At 40.9% G+C, this 20,888-nt stretch overlaps 1 protein-coding gene across 3 annotated transcripts in view; it reads right to left on the bottom strand.

Annotated features, from left to right (window-relative positions):
* CCDC85A (coiled-coil domain containing 85A) overlaps positions 1 to 19,836 on the bottom strand; it is an 80,809-nt gene extending 60,973 nt beyond the window's left edge. For 2 of the 3 annotated variants that reach the window (XM_050894966.1, XM_050894967.1), the window contains exons 1-2: positions 19,618 to 19,836; positions 15,992 to 16,907 (exon numbers count right to left, since the gene is read on the bottom strand). In XM_050894966.1, coding sequence (XP_050750923.1) covers positions 15,992 to 16,907; positions 19,618 to 19,836 — 1,135 coding nt within the window. Of the gene's footprint in view, positions 1 to 6,420; positions 6,469 to 15,991; positions 16,908 to 19,617 lie in introns of those variants that run through there. The other variant, XM_050894968.1, reaches the window with a different exon arrangement.
* Between the last annotated feature and the right edge of the window lie 1,052 nt (positions 19,837 to 20,888).

Raw genomic sequence — 20,888 nt, 5'->3', positions numbered from 1 at the left:
CACTCCAGAGAGAGAAAGGCCATAGCTATTTTTTGACTGTCTTCAAACCTGGACTGAGAGTCTCCATGTCAAATTATCAATCTTATTGAAAGCAGACAGTGGAAGAATAGAACTTCTTGAAAGAAAAGTTGCAAGATTTCCTTCAGATCAGAACATTATGGGCAAAAAGGGATTGCTGCCTGCTTCCCCTGGAATAAATTTCTAAGTCCCAGCTCATATTTCCATCACACCATTCAAAAAAAAAACAAACCCACCCCTGCTTCTAAAAGCCTGTGAACTTGGTGGGAACGTGCAAGTGTATAAAGTCAGCTATCTGCATAAACAAAAGCAGTATCAAACCCAAAATGATTTCATCAGCTAGACCAGTATCTCCAACATGACAACAACAGCGAGTCATTTTGTTTTCAGAAGAAGGAAGATTACAGCACACGTATCCACACACAAGTGCATTTCTATAGCACAGTACACGAGTCTAAAACAGGCAAACAGTCATTTATTCTAAGTAGCAAGAGATGCTTCAGGTGTTGGTTTAATACAACCTGCCCATACTCCTAGAAGACAAGCTAGGATATTTTCTGGCAGCTTGTCTTTCAAAGTCTGCCCAATTCCATCCTTATATGCACTCAAGCTGCTGGCTCCTGGATAACATAGCTGCTGGGAAGCAACAGGGCAGCACCAGACCCCGTCATCAGTCTGGCACCAGACCTACACCTTAGAGCATTTCCTAGAGTGGCAGGTGATACGGGCGATGCTTATCACATACCCATATCTTGGCAACTTACTGTACTTCAGGAGGACCACATTAATCAGAATCCTTGCTTTCCCACTGCTATGTAAGAAGAGTAGTTTTAGATCTGCATCATTCCCTGAGAGAAATATTTTTGCTCATTTCTAAAGAAGTTTATTTAACAGGCCAATTAGCCTCCTGCTAATTATCTCTCATGCTGGATAAGAGTCTAGCAATGTACAGAAGTATTCTGGTTATTCTTCTCCTCTAACTTTTCTAGCTATGCCAAACTCTTCAGTCTCAGAAACATTTTCAGTTTCCCTTCATTGTATATAGACAAATGTGTTGTTATTTTACATTTTTTAATGCATGCTCATGGCTCAAGCTTCACATGGCTCAGGCAGAAGAAACACCATCACTTGGAAGGTGTGTTCGCTGGACTGAACACAAAACATGAGATGTAACCAGTTACCATGTGAGTATTCTGGACACTCTATTAGAGGATTCTGTGTCAACTGTCAGTGAGATCCCAAGAGTTCAGCTTAAAAATAAAATTACTATTTTGACCCTTTCAAAATATCTGGGAAATGTTTTGATAAACTATTTTATTTTTTTATGCAATTATCACTATTATATTTCTTACTAGTCTCTTTGAATTTCTAACTACTTACCATTCATTTATCTTATTCAGGGTTCACAGTTTAATTTCTTGACCTACATCCAGTAAAAGTTTACAATGACAAAAACATGATAATCCCATGCTGTACTTATAAAATTGGTTAAATACATTAGGAATGTTTTTACAGGAGAAAATTATATGGCTCTCCAGAAAATTTTACAAGCAAAGATATTTAGACAAGTGCTACATCAGAAGTAGCACCATATGTTCCCATACTTCAGCACGAAAGACAAAATGCCTGTAAAATGAAAAGCAATGAATTTTTCCCAAAAGCTACTGCCCTGAGAACTTAAAAATATGCACTTTTTTCAAGTACCAAATAATCAGACCAATCTAATTAGGAAGGAGATAATTAAAAGACTAACAGGTTGCTAAATCATGCTCAGGACACACAACCTGGTGTTTGCTCTAGTTTGTAAGTAAGATTAAAATAGTAACAGTACCAATGTCTCTTTAATCTCTGCACAGGCTTGAAACATTAAATTGCACTCAGACCACATTTCCTCATAAGAAGTGCCATTAAAAACTCACTACTTAGCATGGCAGGAAGCTGCTGTAATTGCCGTAACTTTCTACTCATAACAAGAATTGTTACTGTAGTCTTGTCATCACATATCACTGACTGGAAATGTTTAGGCTGTCATTTTTGAACATCAAAGCCTGATTCCCCACTGAGTGTACATTACTATGGAGCTTTAAAATCCTGGACTGAATTCTGATCAGTGCCATTCATAAACGTTTTTAGAAATGACTCTACTACAGTTACTTTGCACAGGAAACCTCCATCTTTTGGCAAGCAGCGAGAACCTTTACCCAGTCTTCCCTCAAGCATAGCCACTGCTTCACATGACTTTAAGTAAACATTTCAGACCGCAGGATTTGACAGATAGCAGCAGCAACCACCTACCTGCTAGAAATGAGTCTACTGGCATTCAGCCAAAAAATCTCAAAATACACTAGTTCACCAAGTTCCTATCTTCCACATCTGCCAAGTCACACAGATGTTCGGACTGAGACTCGTCATGGAGATTTATATCTGCTAAGTACCACTTCCTCTCCTCCCTGGCATATTCACAAGATGCCACACTATTGATTGATACTAAGGGCCAAATGACCATCTTGCCAAAATATTGTGTTCTCATTTTTTTTTAGCATATAAAAGCTTTCATTTTCGAATTTTATTCTGATGAAAGATGAATACTCCTTTTGATTGTACTAGTTAGCAACCTGAAATCCTCAGCTGATAGCTGACCATGCCTCTGAGTTCTATCAGCCTCTTGATTTCCCAAATGAAGACAACTACAGCTACACAACTATTCTGCAACATGAAAAACAGGCCACAAGAAACAAGACAGAAAAATATAGCTTCCTCCAGTAAAGCTATCACAGCACTTCAAGTTTGGATTCATTGTAAATTACTTTCTCTATGTGCAAGGACACTTTTAAGCGCTCTTGTAAATGCAAAAGGTACGTTAACATCTTGCTGCACACACACAAAAAATAATTAATGCTTTGTTCCGCACTGGCCTGGTTAGCATAATTCAGGAAATTCAGGAAGGAAACATTGCCTTAAAAGTTGATTTTCAAAGGAAACACATTGAAAATGTTTGTATCAAGCTAATTGTTCATAAAGGTGTTTTCTAGGCATGTGAGTAACCTCAGCCCCAGTTCTTGCACCACACTCAAAACAGACTAAGAAAAAAAGCTGTTAGAAAAGTGGTATGATGCAATGGAATAATCAGTAGCTAAAACTCAGGAAACACGGATTTAAGGTTTAGTTGGTGGCTGATTAATCCTGTCTTGTCATTTGTTTGGCTCATGGTTCTTCATATACAAGATGATTATCGCAATATTTGCCGCATTGGTAAATTGTTTTGAGAACTACTGATAAAAAGCTGTAAGTAATAACCAGGCACTACTAACAGGTGTAAGCATTTTCTCAGGTTAACAGCACATCCATAGCTCTTTACACACATCAAGGTCTCAACTTCACAAAGCCATTTTTTCTGACTTTGTGCAACCGATATCTTGGCTACAATCAGGGGAGCATTCACGCACGTAAATCGATGCAAGTTCCACACACTGATGCTATCCTGGTCATCGCACGAGAGATCTCCAGGGCTAGAACTACCATGAGTTAATCCATCTCTAGCTGAAAAGCCAAAGCTCTATAGTCAGAGCTGCTTTATCTCCTAACAGTCACGCAAGACTGGTCCACAAGCCTCTGCAGGCTCAAACTCCACAGTTAGAAGCTGGAGCAACGAGAGGACTTTCTGATGGCTTTCCAGAGCAACCAAGTGAGCAAAGAAAAACAGCAATGTCCTCCTCTCCTCTAGCTCCCCTGGCTGGTACCACAGTCCCCCCCTCTGAGACCACAGACTTGCTTTGGACCTTTCAGAAGCTCACAGGACTCACTGAAACACAGAAGCAAGCTTACGTGGCATGAACCGGAGCAAAAGTTTTTGGCCCAACAGACTGGGCCCGAGAAGAACGGACATACTGCAATGGTCATTTCCAGAAGATGAATAAATGTCATTAGTCTGATGACCAACATGTTACAGATTTTCAGTCTTTCCCTCTGCCAAATGTTCATGAATTCAGCAAAATTTAAACATACCACAGACACACAAAATAGATATCACTGAACATTTATTTTGGTGGCTTTCAGATCTGATATATACTTGGGTTTGGGTTTTTCAGAGTTCAGCTTTGTGTTTTTGAGGGTTAAGTTTTCTGCACAATGCACAATTAAAAAACATGTGTTCACAAAACCACAGCAAGATAACAGGATACAAGATCTGATGATCCCACTGCAGTGATGCCATACCAGAAGGTGAAGGGAGCCACCTGAGCAGTGAGGAGCACACCTTAGTTTTGAGGAGGGCAGAGTATGCTCAGGTCTCTCTGAGAACACTCCCCACCCTATGGGAATAGGCATTAGCAAACTTGCATGCAATGAAATTGATACCAAGCCTTATCTGACTAGCTACCACTAAAATCTCACACCTCCACACATTCAGCCTCTAGCCCAGCTGACTGGTTTGCAGCTACCAGGCCACATCTTGCATGGTGTGGAAGATAAGCACTGACAGAGTTGAAAGCAGATGACAGCTTAGTCAGCATCATACCAAGCCAAGATCTACAGTCTCATCCATCCCTGGACCTCCACAGATTTGCAGCTGGCTTGAGCCCTGAATTAGAAATACATTTTGATTGCTAAAGGGATGGTGCTTACATGCAGATGAGAACTGGGCCTGCAATCTGTTGGTCAAAGAGCTACTTCTGATTTACACCATCAAAATAGAGAAATCTATGTTTGTTGAAACAGGCTTCTTTACGTATGCAACAAATGTCTCTGGATGTGGCTAAAATTGAGAATGTTCTCAGCTTTATCCTCTCCAGATCCCTCATCAGGCTTCTGGAGCAGTGAAGAAACTGTCTCTCAAAGAACCCTTCCCATTGTGTTTCACCAGATATGATGGGACACAAATTTAGTACTTAGTAAGCACCGTATCAACGGTCATGCTGGCTAGATGAGTAAACCAACTAGCTGGTTTATTCATCATCTAACTAGCACAACTATTCACACTTCTGAGGCACCTGAATACTACGCTGATGGGTAAAAACACAGACCAGTGAGGCTCAGTGTTTGGAATTAAGATGCTCCTGGTTCCCTGGGAAACAGCATTTCCTAATAAACAGAATACAAACATTATCTGGATTTTTCTCACTCTGGGCAGTGAAAATCTACTAATCACTTTCATCTTCCATTACAGATGCTTTCCCATGAGTTTCAAGAGCCTCTTGCTTCCTATGCATCATGAGGTATTTCTGAGCAGCACTGCAAGAACAAATCAATTAAAATCTAACAAAATTTTGGGGGTATTAAAAGCACTTAATTAAAAATGTTAAATTTGAGAGCAAGTGTCACCTGACTGCATCTTCACAGTCAACACCCTGTTTCTCCTGTAACAAGGACAATGAATATCCAAAAATCTCACATTAGGTTTAAGTGACATGTAGGATTAGTATCATCGATTTACTGAAAATACGTCTGCTAAGCGCACCTCTACCAAACACAAAGCAGACAGAGCCAAGGTTTGCTACATTTAAAGTACAGATCTTTTGTATTGATAAATTCAACAGATATTTTGCTCTCAAAGCAAACATAAATTATTTCTCATTCAAACATCCTTCACTAATCCTTCAAATATCCATTTTCCAAACTGATATCAGAATCAACTCTGTCGATTTTGTTAGTTAAAAAAATAAAATAAAACCACCATCAAGCAACAGAGGTGGAATAGAATATGTTGCCCAGAAAAATGACTGTTAGCTTCAGTGCCTGAAGTACACATTTCCAGGTGGCAGCTAATAAGTGTTGACTTGTCATTTAAGTACAGCATGCTTTGTTTAATTTGGATTGTTGTAGAGTTATCACGAAAGAGGGTCAAGCCAGTCCTTTTGTGCCACATCTCTTTTTGAACTTCCCCAAGTATCTTTTCCGTATTTCATGGGTCTACAACTAGACGTACTTGCAGTAGTGTGATCAGTACAAGGAGTTAGCACTATCGAACTCATTCTCAACAAAACCAGGATGATGGAGTGACTTGAGAGGATAAAACTCTGAGATCCAAGCTTCCAAGACAGTCTGATCACTCACTTCCATGCTGTCAGGCAATCCAGCAATTCATTTTTACCAGTCTGAATACAATTTTTCAGTACACTCTAAAAGGTTAAGAAATCTTTCCATTTTACTACGTTCATAAAGAAGGTAAAATACGCAAATACCAATGCCTTAATGCTGAAATTAGGATTTATTTTAATATGCTCAGGATGCTTTTGTCCTCCTAGTCCTCAAAAATATTTGCATATGCTGTGGTTCCAAGCGGTCAAAATGTAGCATTCAGCATTATTGATGGGAGTGTAGACCAGGTGTCAAGTTCCAACAACAAGGAATAAATCAAAAAGTTCTTAGCACCTGTACCTGGAGGAGACAGATTCTGGTATCTTCTGCTGTTTAGTTAAGACTGCAGAGCCTTTGGTCTTGGTGGTTGGAGAGCTGGTTAGAAAAAAAAAATTGTTGGAACGCTTTGCTTTCATGTTTTCTTTATGGACTTAATGACATTGCAAAAACCTAAAATTCAAAATTTAACTTCCAGTTACAAAAAATTCTAACATGGACACAAGCAAGATGAATGACAATAACAGACAAGTGACTTCATTCAAAGCACTGCACGAGCATGGATATTTAAGCATCTTGCTTCTGTCTGGGCATCCAATTTCAGTGCCAGTCAGGTGCCAACGAGGAGTGAAGTGCTCAAATACTTTGAAGGATCTAAGCCAATTTTCAGGTTCTACCTCATAGCATTCATATGCCTGTGCTTGATGTATTCAGCTGCCTTCAGTGAAACGTTCTTTTTCTCTCTGATAATCAAACAGGTTTTTTGAGAGACCCATCTTAATGTCATCGGTAATGTTTTCAGACCACAAAAATCGTAAGATGGATTTTTAACATCATTAAGATTCTTTCACTGTAAAACAAAAATAGACTCAGAAACCAAGACGGGATGTGGGTCACCTATCAATGCTTTTCTCCAGGCTTATCTGAACTTCGCATAAATGCGAGCTACATAGTGATGAATCAGCCCTATAACCTTTGTAAAAAGCATATTTTTTCTTTGAATCCAAGTTACAAGTACATGCTCCAAAAGCCTACAGCAAGCGTTGATCAAGGCAAATTTTCACAATTCACAGGAACTTAAAGAGATGCAGTGAAAGAAATCTAGTGAGTTTTGAGGTCAGACATTTGAAGGTGGTATCTCACTACTGATCAAATCAGAGAAGTTTGAAATTACAGGCATAAAAGCTCTGGAATAATTTGGGTAACCTTGAGGAAGTACCAAAACGGAGACCTTTAGAAGACATCCAATATTGTTGCTTACCACATGGCTCACTGTGCTTTTTCAGCTATAACATCTTTTACGCTTGACAGTGCTTGAACACTACTGTGTTCGATTAGTCTAAATAACCACTTAAATTATTATATGGACTTTTACAAATCAGTATTACAAACGTTGTCACCATTTTTCCCCTCTGTAAGCTGACAAAATATTTGTAATAATTCAGCGCAAAGTTCACACAAATCATGCAAATGAAAAATAAAGGGTTGAAGAAACATGTACTTGCTGAAGTATACAGGTGCAAAACTGCTGGTTCCTTCCTCTCCCCAAGAATGTACAGAAACAACGCAAATATGCCAGAAGTCTTATAGCAGAACTGACAAGTTGAACTAAGACTATTTGCTATTCACAGCCTTCACAAAACTGTTCATCTTTTAAGACAGCCTAGCTCAAGATAGCAGCTTTCCCATTCACAATCAATAAATTTGCAAACGTTTTCATGCTGTGTACCAAATGCTCATGGATAGATCTCAAATCACGATCCTGACTCTTTTTTGTGTATCTTGCAGAATTAGAAGTACTAAAAAAGATTTACAAAAACACTACATGTGCACAGACTAGTATCATTAGTGTATTTATTTTTTTAAATAAGACTTTAGTAAGTATCCTTCGCCCCCACGTTACACTTGTATAATTCATTTCCCCTGAAACAGATTACTGTTATTACTAGTATATCTCATTGTCTTTCAGTCCCACTGTCCAAGGCCTCTTTCAGGCTAATCCTTCCCTTTTCTCATTTTGTTTGATATCTTTCTGTTGTGATACTGTCTGAAAATCCCATCACAAGTGATTAGATTTCAGAAGAAGAAATAGCACAAAGAGGGAAAAGAGAGAAGGGTGGATTTTTCTCCTCGTTCGCTTAAATATGTTTTTAGATTTCTTGATTGTGAATGCCCCAAAGATTATAGAAGATTCTTAATTCATGTATATAAAGGAACCAAAGAACATTACAAAAACCCTTCACAGTACTTCAAGTTTGCACTAACGGTGAAATCCATATTATTAAGTCCTCAGGGAATATTACAAGCCACAGCTGGAGAAGGAGTGTGTGGAAAAATTACATCCACATACAAAGGAACAACGACCAAAAGAACCACCTTACAGAAATAAGAAATTGCCACACTGGATCAGACCACCAATGCCCCCCATAGGGACCAGGACCCGCTGTTTTAGACAGAGGCACACAAAAACTTTTCCCATTAACAGCGATGGAACAACACCCCAGAGTGAAGTTCACCCTCAGTTTCTATTACTTGGAAGCTGACGTTCGCCTTAGACCAAACAAATGAGATCGCTTTTCCCAAACACCAGGGATTTCCATATTTTCATATATTGTCTTTCATTTTGTATTATCCAAAGGAACATATGATACTTCTCAGGACTTTAATTGTTGGTGGGCTCTGTGCCATTTCACAGCAATAAGGGTCTGGCTAAATCTGCTAGTGAGGCTTAAGAGTTTAGTTACAACTGAGCGTCCTATTACAATACTTCTCCAAATTCTGTGGTACAGTGCTCTATCCCTTTTTCTTTACTAAGGCTTAATGCCACAGTTATCTTCAGACAGACTAGAACACTGGTGGTTACACAGTGGGCTCTTCTACAGATTCAAGTATAAGGTTGTGGTAAAACCAATCATTCCACAAGCACTGTATAATTTGGTTTTAATCTTTTCACAAGTATGTACGTGGTATATTAAGATGTCCTACTTTCTGCATTAAGCAAAATTCAAAGCTCAGTGTTTCTGTTCTAGCTGTTTCTCTTAACAGAGCCCACCCTTTAACTATTCAAGAAGCACATGCAGGCAAGATTTATATCAAAATCATGACTTGAAGATAAATCTCAATGTTCTCTCAGTAACTACATATCTGTGTATATGACAATAAGACCTAATATAAGCTGTGCTTCAGTTTACTAATTAAGACATGACTTACTAGCTCAGAAGCCAATGAATTTTCATTGCTGGAGTCATTTTCTTATGTACACAAAGCTTTATTATACCTCATTAAATACGCTATAATTTGGAATGCCTCACTGTCCTTTACTCCTCTCAACAGCTATGCACTTTGTGTGTGAATGGCAGTATAAAAATTTAACCCCACGCTATACTGACTGCTACGCTCTTCCCTAATTGTTAACCAATTCAGCTCCAATCCCTGCACAACCTGCAGCAAGTCTCCATTATTAACTTCCTAATAAAATAAAAAAACTAAAAAAAAAAAAAAAAATCCCATTAATAGAACAGAACAGACAGGACAACCTTTGATTAACACGCATAATATACCCTACAAGGCTGAAGTTCTTAAACAAGCAGCACTTACCAATAATTATTATAATATTCTAACTCTGCATTACAACTGCCAGAGTTCAGAGAATTTGACAGTTTAATCACTGTAATATTTCTAAAAACATATTTTACTATTATAAAATCATAACACTGTAACTCAGAAAGCTGTGCAAAGGACTTTGTTACATGAGGTCCTGTCCTCAGGTTAAAGGAATTCTCTCCAAGCAAAGACTCAGACAAGCTTTAATGTGAGGACTCTCCATACTGGTCCTAAAAAAATAAAATAAAAATCTGCCCACATATTTCAGGCAGACAACACTAACAGCCGTGCAAGCTCCTGATGAGCTCTCAGAGGTAAAGGCAAATGTCTTGCATCTTGACCCAATCACTATGAAAAATAAATAAGCTTTTCTATTGTCTTCTGTACATACTGAAACAAACTCCCACTCACTACTCAGAAAATACATTATTTTTAAAAACATACAATGAAATAAACAAAACAAAAGAAAAAATCAGTATATCGGATCCATCCCAGATGTAACACTAGTAAAGTCAGGGGATGCGCACAAGCGCTGGCTTGCAGAGTGTTTGTCAAGACACCGTCAATAATGACACTGTGATTTACTGTTAGCCTTTCACTTCTGGAGGTCTGTGGTCAAATGTCAGTGAAGTTCCAACAGAGACTCAAAACAAGAGATATGGCCACACATCTCAAATTAATCAGCCAGCCAGCATAGCTGCTAACCTCCACTTCATACTGGTTAAATGCTTGGAAGATAAGGGCACAATTCACAGGTCTGAAGGGTGAGTTACTGAATGGGCTATATCAACACTTCTGTGTAAATGTGGTATGCCACATGAACTGGGGGATGAGTAACCCACTCATCGGCAGAAGCTGTATAGTCAGCACCAATTCCCTCCCACATTATTAACACACACACACTCATCACGGACTAACATAGACCTTGTTCTAAAAGATACGTGGTATACTGGTGATGGTTTAAAGATAATATACCTATATTCCCTATTCTGATTCTTGCTTCCATCAAAGAAAGACTGAATTAGCATCAAGTCCTTACTGCAAAACAAAGTCATCTGTGTAGCAGGATATGCAACCTCAGGGAAAAAGGAAAAAATATAAAACTTGAAAGCAGTGACTTCACAGAAAGTGCCGTGTATCACACGTGGCTATGGTGTATTCATAGTCCTGTAACAAGAGAGGTTGTTCAGCTGAATCCTTCCTATACTTCCCACCGTAACGTGTAGTGCCACTGCCTATCTAGCATCAAATAGACAGGGATAGAAGACAACCTCTGTGATAAGCACCAGTCTGTTTGCCACTCTGATCATCCACTGAACTTGTCAGCAGTCAGAGTGCTGGAACATCCATATAACTGTTAGAAACTAGGCAAGTTTCTTTATAAGGAGAGGCATCACTCTTCCCATTAACATATCAATGGTTTTGCTGGAAGGATGATCCACCTTATACTAAAACATTCAAACCAAAACTGGTTTTGTCAGTGAAGTTAAGGATATGTAACCATAAACTTCTCCCAAAAGCCCTACAACATGAGTTTCTAGTAGGTTCATTGTTTTGATGTTACAAGCCACATTTTCAACTTGATAAATTACTCCACAAAAAATGAGTTTGGTAATAAATGCAGCAAGCTCTAGTCACATACATATTCACATATCATGCCCCAGTTCTCTTACAGTGTGTAATAGCTAAAACTAATATACAAGCTTGACATAAAACCTATGGAATTCAACTGAAAGACTCTGATTGACATAAAGTTTCAGAGCTCTACACTTAAAATAATAAACTTCTCAAATAAATAGTAGATTACTTCATATTGGCAAGCAAAAAATCCTATCAATCCTGTAGCCTTTGTTTATAGAACAGGTTACTTTCAAGAGTAAGTAATGCTGTATCAGGCTCCGAACAGCACATGTACAGTGGTGGGTGCCATCAGGAAAGCTCAATCACACACAAAGTATTGTACACTGCTATTAATGACAGGCAAATTATTTCCATTTCAACTTTAAGAAACATAATACGTAAGCAAACCTACATTGAAACATGACATCATTTCACTATTTGGCCAACAGGATGTGAGCTATTTCCACAGAGAGGATATCAGTTAACTCCGTTACATAGGTTTTTTCTCTCTGAAGTCATACTGCAGTTTCCTCTTTTTACTCAGTGCAGTATCTTCTGATTTTATTTTCCTTATAAGAAGCACATTTATAGCAGAAATGGTTCAAAATTTAAGCTGAGTCTCCATTTAGCCTATAAATACCTTTGCTCAAGGAGAGGTGTTGTTGCATTTGCTCTGTAAGAATCCTCACACCTCCAGCAGTATATATAGTGTTAGTCAGCAGTTTTACTTCTCTTCATTAATAACCCCAGCAGGAAGCGAAAAGCACATATGAAAGCCTTCTGATACTTTCCTTTCACAAAAAAGTCAAAGCCCAGAGTAAAACAAAGGACTTCTTAAAATAGAAAGTTTACAATAAATTGCTTAGAATAAAAAACACCATTTACATTGCAAATGTTGAAAGCACATTAATTTATATAGAGGCACTTTACCCCACATATTTGTGTCAGAGTTAAACTGTCATGTATTATTCTAGGTTGCATAAACATTCTCTTTAAAATGTTTTTACTGCTGGTATTTTCTCTTCTAATTTAAGCAATCTTTCTATCCCAAATACCTCTGTGCTCATTACCCAGAACATTTAGGTGTGATCACAGCAAAAGATTGTTACCATGTTTTATTTGGTTAGAGCCTTTAAAATTAAATACATATGTTTTCAATTAAAAAACATCAAGCCAAATTTAGCTCTCACATCCCATTTTCTGTCATTCCAAAGGTTGAGGACACCCATTTCAGAAAAATATGTAGGAGAACCCTGAAGTAATTTTTTTTTTTTAAAGCTTTATAAATCTTATAAATGAAAGCTGACATGTCATACAAGAAAAAATACCAAGATCAAACCTTTGAGCATAGAAAATGAGAGGAATTATGAAAGGAAATGTTATCACTTCATCCTTTATTCCTTCAGCTGTGGACCAAAGACGGCCTCAGACTGAAGTAACTTCCCGCATACCTCATGACAGCTTAAAATATGCATGAAGCCCAAATGATTAATGCATATACCATATCCTGTAAAGCAGACTACAGCTACACATCATATTTCTGATAGCATTGTAATATTATATTGCAGCTGCTTTAACTTTAGCTTAAGAGTTTGTCAGAAACCTGCAAATACTTTCAATTCCCGCATCTTTACACACAGTCAAAGTTCTGGTATAGATAACTGTACACTACTGAATACATTGCTTCCCTGTGGTCATGCAAGTGCTGACAGAACCAGAACTCCGGGTAAATGGCAGCTGTTAGCAGCACATGGAAGCTCTCATTTCAACAGGAACAGCTAGGCTGTTCACAAACATGCTTTCCAATCAGGAAAAGCAATTTCAGGTAGACAGTATAGTACTTTTTAGAATGACGTTTGACATGTGGAGGAATACCTTCTCCTCTCAGATCTGATTCAGAGTCCAGTTAAGACCAAGGAAGATGGGACAGGCCTGTACTGAGCCTGCTAAGTTTTGATTACATAGTTAAAATATATTATTTTATTCCTATATTTACAAAGGAGTCAAAAGATCTTAGTCTTTGCTATTCATCACTTAGGATAACAAACACTTCACTCTTGCTGCTCAAATGACAGTCCACAAGTACTGCAATAAGATTAGAAGGGCCCTGCAAAATAATCACACAGATGTGCAATCAAACATCTACTAGCTAGATACACTCCAAATTTTAAAATAAACTAGGTTCCACCAACATGATATAGTATACTTACTATATGATTTTGGGATAAGAATCAAAAATAGCATCCTTTTATATCGCTCATCAGAGTTTAGGGCCAGGTTTCCATGCCACTTTCTAACTCATGTTTTCACAATTTCACCATTCCTTACAACAGATGCAAAAGATCAGGATTTTCATTACTGCTCAATGCACAGAGTATACATCTACACTTGATTGGCAGGTTCATGTATACAGGTATACACAGAACATGCAAATTAAGATTTACACATTACTTTCACAACAATAACAAGTGATAATGGTCAGTACTTTTACCACTTCCATATTAACTGTTCTTCTCCACAACTTTACAGTAGCTGACAAAATCAAAACACAAAAAACCCAACAAGATTCAGCCTTGCTGTGAAGACCAAGTATTTTCCTGAAGTTTAAGGCCTCTTCCTCAGAGCAAAGCTGTCAAGAGTTTTACCACTTACCAAGGTCAGATGAATGTCAGAATCAAACCTCATGCTTGCATCAAATTATACAAATATGAAAGAGAGGTTTGACAACTTGCTGGTGAGAGAAGTCCTCTGCAAAAATGACTCTATGAAGTGTAGGACAGGCAAAGCTCTGATTAAAGTCAATAAACAGACTCCCAAATCACCAGCTGCCCTCTCCAGCATCTTGTGGCTTGAGTCCAAATTGCAGACAGTTTAAATACTCTGCATAAAGGATGCCAGTCAACTGAAGTTTAAAGTAACAACTGCTTTCATTGCACCATTAGTAATATGGCTGAGTTCTTAACAAGACTATGTGGACAAAAAAAATATCAGAAAGCCCACCATGTTGGAAGCAGAAAAACTGTGTCTTTGTCTGTGAAGGAGCTTTAAAAATATATACTTAAAACCTTAGATCATCTTTCTATATAATCAGTGACTGGATTGATGAACATCATGAGTGTGAGTAAGAAGCCACCTTTAGGAAGTCTGGTACCATACTTCACGCTACTTACAGCCAGGTCAATCTTAAACAGAAACAAATGAACGGACAAAGAAATACAGTATTTAACGGAAGTTTTGTGAGACCAACTTTTATAACTTATGTATTACACAGCTTCACACAGTTGTCATACACTCATCTTATTAATCATTTTAAAATCATTAAAAGGAGAAGTCTCTACACTTACCACTTCGGGGTTCGCCAGCCCTGCCAAGCATATGCATTTCACTGAAAGTAATCTGGATTTACCCCTACAGGGCAGGTTATCTTAACTGAAGGCATTCTGTAAGTTAATCATGATAGGTAAATGGACCAATGTGAGAGAGCAATGTGACAAATTATGAGGACAGCATCCGGCACAGAGCTCACTCTCCTCCATCTCACAAGCAGATCCAACAACAAGTGGTCAGTTCCACCGATGTCAACACGATTTCTCACAGCTGCTTGTAAAATGGAAACACATGAATTCCATCCAAGACAATTTCCTAAGGCAAAATCCTCACTTTCTGCAGAGCTTGACTTCAAATCTAAGTGTAAAGTTCTGAGAAATGGGTTTTCAACTACAGTGCTAATATCCTTCATGAAAACATCTTAAAGCACATAGAAGAAACAAAATGGAGCAGACTACAGAAATTCTGCTAAGTCTATAAAAAGTTATTTCTACAGCATAGTAGGATGTTTGAACTTTGTTTTTAATCATTTCATTCACTGTAGTTCATTCATTTCAATATCATTGTAACCGCTTGCCTTTCAAATACCGAAATACTTAAATTGTGACTATCTTAAAGTAATTAATTTCAATCAGTGAGGATACACAGCTCTTAAAAGCTAGGCATGTTTACTGGGTATCTTTCTAAAATGCAGCAATAACAACACAAAAAAACTCCAAACCAAAACCTTAAGATCTTCCTTAATTTTTAATTTGTTATAATTAAACACATGCAAACTCAAGGCTTTGAAAAGCTTTAGGAGCTATCAGATTCATTTATATTGAGCCTAGCTCTTCATCTGGGGTCTTTTCCAGAGTTTATGGAAAAGGATCTAAGAAGCCTTCCATCAATAAACAGGAAATTTTAAAATCGTTAAAGCTACAGACAGGGTAGGTCAGGAAAGTGGAAATGAAATTGGAGACATTTACCTCCATTCTGCTGACTCAAATATAGGCAGGACAAGAAACATACGCAATTCCTCTCTGGTGTAAACAGAAATCTACCTAGGGACAAACAGTTTACATCTACCAACCACAGAGCAGGATCGAGGCCAAGAGCTGCTTCTTGATACCTCACACCAACACTCAAGATGCACTTTTCCTCTACTTTTTTAATCCACCCAACACCTGCTGGATGGGCAAACAGTTAATTAATGCTGGTTAATTCACTTGCTAAAGGAATAATGCAGACACCAGACTTGTTACCTTTCATTTCATGTAAAACATTATTCCTTTTCCAGAAATAGTTGAAATAGCACTGAAACTACCTTAGTAATTTTCAAAGTGAGTTTTCACTAAATGTATTGACCCACCATTCATTCCATTGTATATACTTCTGTGGTGAGGTGACAGGTCATCTGTTACTTGTCTCCTGAGGGTACCTTCTCTGCTGCCTCCACTGAGATGTTTGAGATGCTCTGGGCTCCCTCCATAGTGTTGTTTGAGATGCTCAGGGCTCGTACCCCTCACTTTGTGGAGGTGTTCTGTACTTCCACTCGGCGTGTGCTTTTGAAGGTGGTCTGGGCTGCCACTGCTGTGCTTTTGATGCTCTGGGCTACTACCAGGCCTCTGCTTTTGAAAGTGTTCAGGGCTACTACTCAAAACGTGCTTTGGGATAGTTTCTGGACTGCTGCTGCTGTGCTTTTGTTGTTCAGGGGCTTTGACAATGGTTTTGTGATGTTCTGGACTTGGTCCTTTCAGGTGATGCTCAGGACTCCCAGAACCCCTAGGCTTCTGCAGGTGCTCTGGGCTGATACTCCTGTGTTTCTGATGCTCAGGGCTTCCTTCACCCCGAGTTTTTTGAAGATGTTCTGGACTAGTACTTGGATGATGTTTATGATGGTCTGGACTGTCTGTACTTCCTGTGCTAGAAGTGCTACTCCCATCACCGACATCTCTTATGTAAGTACTCGTCGCGGTTAACTGGCACAGGCTGATTTGGCTGTCAATAGAGCTCCGGCTGCCTGCTCCACCACTTTTCTCCTCATCCAGCAACACACACAATTCTTTCAGCTCCAGGTTTTCCTTAACCACTTCTTCTTGTCTCACTTCCAGTTCTTTCAGCTTCTGTAAGTACAAGGCAACCTCTTTGTGCATAACACTAGCACTGTATCTGCCCAGTCTCTGCCATTCACGGGACACCTTCTTGCCTTTCTGCCTGTCATCATCCAGAAAGCAGCAAAGGTCTCTCAGTTCTTGGTTATCTTCTTGTAGCTTCTGGTTGATATCCTTTAAAAGAAAGATTATCATGACAGAGAAGTGTCTAAAAGAATTAACATTATACCACTACCATTATACAAGCCAGTGAACAGCACTGCTATAAACCCACCATCTAAGCACTCAGGTGAGGCATAAATAATTGCGTGTGTAGATCTGGCATATTATAACAGCATCATGCTTCAAACAAACAAAGCTGCTGTCCAGTAAAAAGTGACTATAATGTGGAGCTAATCTTGAAGGGTTCAAAGACTAACTTCTGATACAGCATAAAAGTTTCAGGTGCTTAATTAATTTGCATGCTAAATATCAGAATAATTTAGCTCCCAAACTGGGCAAAGATCATGAGTGCTCTCATGATGATCTCACTCCCTTGAGAAATATTCACCTGCAAGTTATTGCTGAATAAAACTGCAAGGTACATCAGAAATTGTAATCTCACTGAAATAATTAATTATTAACATTTATACTCTCTATTCCCTAAAGCATATTCACATACAAAGATGAACATTTTAGAGATTTAAATAATTTGGGTTTTGTTTGATTTTGCTTCAGATTTGCATAAAAGAACCTTGTCAGTCATCACTTAATCAGAATTGCTTCAACCACTCTGAAACGAAATAATCTGCTTTAATAGATTTTTCACTCCTAACAAAATGAAGTCCATGATTCCATGCCCTTCTCTAAGTGAGGAACAGTCTGAGGCAAATGCTCTGAAGCAAAAATGTTCAAGCTATTGCTCTAGCAGAATAATATGCCAAAGAAAACATTTCCAGTATTTTATCCTCCTAGATTTACTAAACTGGCTTGCGACCATATTTATCTTTCTCCCTTCTAAATATTCATTCCTTCTTATGTATGATATTAGAAGCAGAGGTTAGCCACAATTGTTAAAAATTTAGCCTTATGGAAAGACCATTTTAGCACTCTTTCTTAAGAAAAGGAAGCTTTTTTAACTCTACTGGATTTGTGTGCATGCATGTGTTTGTCTGATCTTTGCCTCAAAATAACTTTGAACTTGACCAATTTCAACCCATATTTGACAAAGGAGAAATCTCAATGAGGCTACAAGGCATCCTTAAAAATCTGTGCTGGTGAGAGATATTTAAAATGGCCCCATGGTGGAATAAAAAAGTTGGGGAAGCCCACAATTCATCAGTCAGAAGCAGAAGGCACCCATCCACCAAAACCAGACGCAGCTGGTCTTTCTTACTCATGGCCCAGCTATTTCACACAGGACAAAGGAGGTAGATGTCCAGACACCAACCCAGGGCTCAAAACCTCGTTCTCCCAAATTCCTTTTAAAAAAGTTCCAGCTGAGGCATCTGAACAAAAGGCGGAAGTTAAACATCACTTAAGGAGTTCAGAACTGAGACAGGAATTTGTCACTCCTTCCTACACATCTTGGTGTGTTTTGTTACTTATCTGGAAGAGACATAAATCCATATGATGTCACAACACCTTTGCACATAACTGGGAGAAAGATACTATTGTTGTAATTTAACTTAGATTTAAAATGTAAGCTTTATTTTTACTCAAGTACTATCATGGATGGGTCTTTTTTACCCCCAGACAGCATATCTTGTCAAAAAGAGGGAGGGGACACACACGCACTCATACTTTGCAGAACAGGAAAACTTGGGAGACAGGAACAGTCTTCCCCCACATGGTTTTTATTGTATGCCACACTATTATCAAAGACACTGTCTCAATAAATTAGTTGTTTAAAGCCATCCTACAAGTGAAGAACTCTCTTCTAATGTACTCTCATGTAATAATTCAAAAGCCCACACTGCATCTCTGTCTCTCCTTTCCTTCCCTCCAACCTCACCTCACTCACTCATTCCTAAAACAATGTCCTTTCTCAAAGCAACAAGACAGAAAATGTTTTGTAGTCATGCCTACTTTAAGATAACTTTCTAGGTCTATAATACACGTGTACATCCTACACCAGGGTAATTATCTGTAATTAGTCACACAATCTTCCCAATCCTCAGAATTGGGAAGGAAACAGTAGGGACTATGCTTCTCATCCAACAAAAGAGTTAAATTAAGAAGCAATAAGTCATTAGAGACTTGGTCTGCCTCTGACTGTAGTCTGCAGAAGTATACAGTCAAAAATGGTTTGATCAGAGATGCGTTATCAGACGTCTTTTTCAGACAATAAACGAGGCACTGGTTCTGATCATCCCGAAACCAAGGCCAAGGGTTTGCCATCACCTGCCCTATGCTGCACTGCATCCTGGACATGACCAACACTCTCCAGCAGCCTACCAGACTGCCTGACAGATGAGTAAGTCATCTTAAAATAGCGACAGAAAACAGCATAAGCTACACAAAACCTTTTGATTGTCTACAGCTCTGCACACTATTCTTTCCCGTGCGCTTCAGACAGGATCATTTAACCTTCCTAAAAACCAATGAAGTCTAACACAAAAGTGACAAGACTGAAGTGTTTTCATCAACCCAAAGCATACTGGGGCAGAGCATACAACAGCTCTGCTCCACAGCCTGCCCAACAGCTGGTCATCTCTTAACCGGACACTCGATTTTTAAGCGGGATCAAACACTATTCACCCCAGTCCTTTTTCACTTTTCATGCGATTCTCGGTAACGGCTCCTCCCAGACCATCCACCTGATGAGATCGCTCCCGGCGGGACGGGCGGGTTTCGCGGAGACAGGGCAGAAACTTCAGGGGTCCCACCCTGCCCACCCCGCTACCTTCAAGCCGCGGATCTCGCCGAGGTGGAGCTGGAGGCGGCGGTTCACCTCGCGGATGAGGTTGCTGTGGTCCAGCATCGCGCTCATCTTCTCGGCCTCGGCGCGGCGGAGGCTGCGGATCAGCTCCTCCTTGCTCCACTTGAGCAGCTCCTCGTCCGACACCTTGGACAAGTCCTCGGCCGGCGCCGCCCCGCAACTTTCCGCCGCCACTTTCGACATGGTGGCGGCCCGGCAGCCCGGGGGTACCCGCGGAGGCAGCCTCCGCCGCACCCCGCCGCCAAGGGGCTACAGCCCTCCCGGGGCCGCCCCACCGCCGCGGCTGCAGCCGCCCCGCGGTGCGCCGGGGAAAGGGCAAGCCCGGTGCCCGCGGGCAGCTCCTGCGGGAGGACGGGGGTGCCCCCAGCTCCAGCGCTTGCGACGGCTGGGCCGGGCTGGGGGTTACGAGGGAAATCACTTCTGGCCCCAGGCAGCGGATCCTGGAAAAAAGGAGGAAGAGGAGGAGGAAAGGGTGTGGAGGAAGCCGGGCCACAGTCTGGGGAGCAAACTTCCCTCGTCGAGAAGAAAAAAAAAAAAAAAAAAAAAGAGCAAGACAAAGGAAACCCCAACAAGCCCGGCTCTTTCAACAGGTCAGCGGTAGCAGCGTGCGCCTCGTCCCCCCTGCTGCGCCAGGGCTGCCCGGCCCTGGAAGCGGTGCCTCTCACGGTAACCGACGCCCCTCGGCTGAGGGATGCAGGCGCGCCGAGTGGGGAGGATGCGAAGTCCCGAGCCAACGCACCATGGCGGAGGGACGGAGGGAGGGTCGGGCCGGGATGCGCGGCGAGCGGCCCGGCTCCGCCGCAGCGGGAGGAGCGGGGCGGGCGGGCGCTGCCGGCGCCAGTGGCGGGCGCGGGGCGGCTCGCGGCTTTTCACCGGGGCGCGCGCCACGTGCGGGCCCGCGCGGCCGGGGGGGGGTGGGAGGGAGGGAGGGAGGGCGGCGCTGTCCCCGCGCGGCTCGCGGGCGCCACCTGCCGCGCGCTGCCCGCCAGCCCGGCGGGGGCTGCCCCCGGGGGCGGGGACGGCTGGCCGGGCACCGCCGGTCCCTCCCGCCCGCAGCGGGACCGGCGTTCAGGTCCCCTTGGCTGCTTCTGCGGGCGGCCTCGCCAGGGTGCGCGGCAATGCTCGGGGGAAGCCCGGAGGGAGGGCGCTGCCGCTGTCGGCGCTGAGGCTGCCCCTCAGCCGGCTGGAGACACACCTGAGGAGAGCATCACAGCGGTCCCCAGCCCCACGCCTCC

The sequence above is a fragment of the Gymnogyps californianus genome, chromosome 3 (assembly GCF_018139145.2).
Source record: "Gymnogyps californianus isolate 813 chromosome 3, ASM1813914v2, whole genome shotgun sequence".
In the NCBI taxonomy this organism is placed as follows: Eukaryota; Metazoa; Chordata; class Aves; order Accipitriformes; family Cathartidae; genus Gymnogyps; species Gymnogyps californianus.
The sequence above is the reverse complement of the archived record's forward strand: the minus strand, read 5'-3'. Positions and strand labels throughout refer to the sequence as shown.